Source organism: Cebus imitator, unplaced genomic scaffold, assembly GCF_001604975.1.
Source record: "Cebus imitator isolate Cc_AM_T3 unplaced genomic scaffold, Cebus_imitator-1.0 Scaffold187, whole genome shotgun sequence".
In the NCBI taxonomy this organism is placed as follows: Eukaryota; Metazoa; Chordata; class Mammalia; order Primates; family Cebidae; genus Cebus; species Cebus imitator.
This window is the reverse complement of record NW_016107502.1, coordinates 3,975,297-3,980,232: the sequence shown is the minus strand read 5'-3', so window position 1 is coordinate 3,980,232 and position 4,936 is coordinate 3,975,297. Positions and strand designations below refer to the sequence as shown.

Sequence of the window (4,936 nt, the reverse complement as noted above, 5' to 3'; positions counted from 1 at the left end):
GCAGTGGCCCCAGCAGCTGTGGCCACCCCAGCATCTGGCTGTGCTTCATTACCAAGGCTGGGATGTATGGCTGCCCCAGATGCATCCCCTTCCCCACCTTCCAGCTCACCCCGCTCACCCCTTGTCACATATCCACGTCTCTGTGAGGACTGTTCCTCTTGCCCGTCTCTCAGTCCAGAAAATACCCACTTCCCCAGGTAGCCCCAGTTCCACTGCCAAGCCCCAGGGGACCCCAATCCTTCCTTCTCTTCCCTGTGCCTCCCCTGCCCTGCTGTGCTGCATCCTTCTCTTTGGTGGATTCGCATAGCACCCGGGAGGCACCAGCAGAGGATGCCTTGGACTGGACTGTAATCCCCAGTCACTCATCTGCAAAGCCTGTCCTGCAAGCTCCCAGAAGGCACTACTGATCCCTGCTCATCTGTGTCTGGCCAATGCCTAGCACGTGTCCAGACCCGATGTCGCGGACACCGGGCTCTTACCTTTTGATGACCTCATTCTCCACCATTGAGCTGTCTACCACGATGATCTGCTCCGGGATCCTGACGTCCTCGGAATTAAGGCCCAGAGAGAAGAGGGTCAGGACGGCCACACAACTTCCTCCAGGGCCGTCCAAGGCCACCATGTCATTTGTGGGCTCGTTATTATCCTGGTCTTTGAAAGAGAAATGATCAGGCTGGTCCAACTTGCTGGCAGCCTGCATTCTGTCCAAAAACTGGAATGACTCCTTGCAGATGGTGCTTGGAAACTGCCACGTAAAAATCCTACACAGACAAAAAGGAAGGGCCTGAGGGGTGGCCGTGGGAAGCCTTCATTTGGACAAGCTATGAGCACACCAAATCATTATGATGAGAACTAAGTGAAACGCCCCACTTCTCCCCTAAAGCTCTCTTTTCCATCCCAAATGAAGGCGCTGCGTTCCCAGCTAGTGGTGTGTGTGTCTCTCTCTTCCCCGCCTGCCTGAGCATCTTCCGGGCAGAGTCCTGTCTCATCTAACTCATTGTGGTCTCACCTGGCACTCCAGGAGGGCGCTGGCAGGCTTACCTTACCAGCGCTCACCGTGCACAGATGCTGAACTAGGGATGGTGAACATGCTTTCTGTAACAAGAGTCTCTGCACAAAGCCAGCCCTGGTCTCATATAGAAAGGAGGGGACATGTGTGCCTAAGGTCACTGTCTCCATGCAGTGCCTGGTGAGTCACTTCCCTGGCTTTGTCCAGAGAGCAGCATTCCACGACCCTGCTACCAGGGTTAAAGGGAGGGACCCAAGGGGCCTTCCTTGTTTGCTGACCACTATCATAGTTTCAGATGGGGACATCAGAGCAGTGGCTCCATGACAAATGGCCTTGTTGGACTTGGACATGTATCTTCTGCTGCTAAATCTACTTCCCAGAGGCCCAAGGGTCATTTGAGGTGAGGGTTTAGGGAGGAGAAAGTGTCTACCATCACGGGGAAGGGATGGGATCAGAGAACTGAAAGATTCTTGGTGTTGTCTCTGAGCATCTGACTACAGCCCCGTGCTGACTGGAGGGTAGGCAAGGAGAATGGCGTGAAGGGGAAACCGTCAAGGTGGCAGCTTGGGAATATTCTCAGGGGTTTCGTCTGCATGTGGTCAGGAGGCTGATGATGCCACACCTGCTGTCACATGAAGCCACATTGCAAGATCACTTCAGGAGGGGGTCTGTCTGAATGCACCTCTGCACCCCAACCCTGCACCAGCTGCTGGTGCTGCAAATGGGCCTGGGAGGCTTCCCGGGTCTCGGGGCTACGCAGAAGGGGGACTGAGGCTAAGCCCAACCAAGAGGGTGGACTTCCAGCCAGGCTACTTCTTAAACTGATTTCACACCACTTGATGAGAGAAACAAAAATAAACTACCTGCAAAAATGGCAATGCCACCAACACAAAGATAATACCAGCGCCCACCTTATCCCCACACCAGAAAGGAAGAGGGGGCTGGAGGAAACCCCAGCCTGCATCTTGTGCACGAGGCTTCGAGGGGTCCCGGCTCCTACACACTCTCATGGCCCTGGATGTTTCCATGGTTCCTCTTTAGAGACAGGGCGTGGCTCAACCTCAGAGTGCCCAGGGCTTCTGACAGGTACTCACCTGTAGTAGGTCTGGGACAGCTGGTAGGACATTGGCACGAAGGGCAGGGCCTGGTTCTTCTTGGGGCCCAGCATGTGGTTGACCTGGCACCGGTTGACCAAGCTCCTCTTCTTGCACTCCATGAAGGTCTTCACGAGAACACGGTCCTTGTACACCCAATAGAGGTGAAAAGTCTGCAACACAGCATGGCGAGGGTGAGTAGGGTTCTCCAGCCGGTCAGGGTATGTGGATGCAGAGGCTGTGACTGATACTTTACAGAGGAAGTGACAGACTGGGGGAGGCCCAGGCTGGCATGTGTGTGTGTTAGTGTGTATGTGTACGGGGTGGGGCTGAGGAAGTTCGCAATCCCAGGTCTCAGACCATCACGTTACACTTCCACAGACCACAAGGACAGGGAACTGATGAGACCAGGTTTATTCCCTTGAAAGCCGATTTCTTTTGGATACAAAGACAGAGGAATCAGCACAGAATCATCTGGTCGACCATGCTGTCCCTTGGTCTCCCACCCAGCCATCAGTACATCAGGTTGGCTCTACCTTCCAGTGCATCGGGTTTGTTCCACCTGCGCTGGCCCATCTAGTCCATGCCACCGCTGTTTCTCACCATCCCAGCTGACTGGTCTCCCTCCTTCCGCATGTCACCTCCGGCTAACCCCTCACCATTCTCCACAGCAGCCAAAATCATCCTTCGATGTCTAAATTGGAAAACACATTCCCCCCCTGCCTCAAGCCCCCCAAGGACTTCCCTCTGCAGATGCGACAGCAACCTGTCCTTTCCAAGGACAGGGGACACGGTGCGTGGGGCCCGCCCGCCTGCCACTCTGGCCTCGCCTCCCACAACACCACCCCTTGCTCACTGCCCTCCAGCCTCCTGGGCCTTCTTACATGTCTTGGAAAAGCCCAGGCATCCTTCCTCGGGCCTTCACCCTGCCACTCCCCTAAATCTTTGCAGGGCTGATTCCTCAACATTCAAGTCTCAGGCCAGATATTTCCCCTCAAATAACAAATTCTTCTCCACTCTCCTCTGTGGTCAACTGCCTCGTATTATCCTGTTTTATTTTTCTCCATAGCAGCTACCTGAAATGATCTCATCTGCTTATTCCTTGTTTAGAAGTCCCCGGAGAACACAGATTCAACTCTTTTTTTTTTTTTTTTTTTTTTTTCTTTTTTTTTTTTTCCCGGCGATCTCTTTTTTTTTTTTTTTTTTTTTTTTTTTTTGAGTCAGGGTCTCACTTTGTTGCCCAGGCTGGAGTATGGTAGCACCATCACGGCTCACTGCAGCCTCGACCTCTTGGCTCAAGCAATCCTCCTGCTTCAGCCTCCTGCGCCGCTGGGACTACAGGCACTATGTCTGATTAATTTTTGTATTTTTTGTAGATATGGAGTTTTGCCATGTTGCCCAGGCTGGTCTCGAACTCCTGGCATCACGCTATCATCCCACCTCAGCCTCCCAAAGTGCTGAGATTATAGGCGTGAGCCACCACGCCTGGCCTCGATTCAACTCTTGCTGCTGCTACCCAGTGCCAGGGCGGAAGGAGGTGCCTCTGCTGGACATGCCATGGTGACTTCATGGCTCAGCCTGCTAAGTCTCGTGGATCTGGGCCCCGCCTAGTGGAAGAGCAGCTCAAAGGACTGTGCGGTCAGCAGAGTCTCTATTCCTCCAAGCTTCTGAAAAGGACAAGCAACCAGCAGTTCCTGAGTATCGAGCATCTGCCAGCCTCTGAAAGAGCTCCTACAGGACTGTCTCCTCAAAAGCACTGGCCAAAAAAAATCCCTGTCATGGTCTAAGGATTTTAGGTGCTGCCCCAGGACCCTGAGTGCCAGAGGAGGCTGAGGCACATGGACTTTAAGTGGTCCTCCAAGGTCACACTGCTAGGCAGGAGTGGAACTGAGGAGAGAAGAGCAACCTCACTACTGCACCTTCCTTTCAGCGGAGGGACACAAGGGGACTGGGGACCAGCATGGTGGTCAGCTGGGGCTCTGGGGCAGCACTCAGGTGTTCCCCGGAGCTTGTCTGACTGAAGCTTGTGCAACTCTGCTTCCTCTAGACAGCACCTGTGCATCAGTCGTGGACATGCAGACCATTAGGATTAAGGGAAAACTCTTTCCATGTGGTGGACGGCAGAAGCTGGGAGAGGCCATTATAGCATCACCCCTCCCCAGAGCACTGGAGAGAAGCTGCAGCTCACTCCTCGTGACAAGCCTTCTGTGACTTTGCTCTTCTCTTCCATTTGAATGTAATTAGTGAATGGGTGCATTCTCATACAATGGGATAGGAGTGCTCAGGCCATATGTGGAGAATTGGGGGTGTGGTTTACCCACTCATATTTCCAACAGGCTGGGCTGCCACAGGCACAGTGAGCCAGACTGCGGCCTTCCATTGGCTTCCCAGAACCTTGAAATCCTCAGGGGCCTCGTGGGGTCCCCTATGGGGCTCTGACATTGCGGTTGGCCTTCCCGTCCTCACTTGGGAGCCACTGAAGAAGTCACTAAAGAAGTATCCTGCTTCCTGCTGGGGGAGGAAGGCCTCGCGGGCCAGGTGGTCTTTCTCAGGTGACTTTCCATGCCCCTGGGGGTCAAGGCAGAGTATCTAGGCCTTCGGTACTACATATCAGAGCCCAGATGCCACCTGGAGATGGAACTGGAGGAGGAAAAAGCAGTGGGATAATGCTGGGGACAGGCCTGGCTGGAAGAAGGGGGCTTGGCTTTTGCCATGGGGCTGGGCTTCCTGGTTTGGAGGTGGGGTACAGTGAAAAAGATCCCCCCCACCCTGCATAGCCAAGTCAATTCTAAGCAAAAAGAACAAAGCTGGAGGCATCACACTACCGGACTTC

The 4,936-nt window shown here is 53.8% G+C and overlaps 1 protein-coding gene across 1 annotated transcript in view; it reads right to left on the bottom strand.

Annotated features, from left to right (window-relative positions):
• The window catches only part of LOC108316365 (general transcription factor 3C polypeptide 1-like), an 11,212-nt gene extending 8,843 nt beyond the window's left edge, over nucleotides 1–2,369 (bottom strand). Inside the window, exons 1-2 of the mRNA XM_037744859.1 lie at nucleotides 2,104–2,369; nucleotides 480–761 (exon numbers count right to left, since the gene is read on the bottom strand). Coding sequence (XP_037600787.1) covers nucleotides 480–761; nucleotides 2,104–2,225 — 404 coding nt within the window. The 5' untranslated portion in view covers nucleotides 2,226–2,369. The remainder of the gene's footprint in view (nucleotides 1–479; nucleotides 762–2,103) is intronic.
• Nucleotides 2,370–4,936: the final 2,567 nt, after the last annotated feature.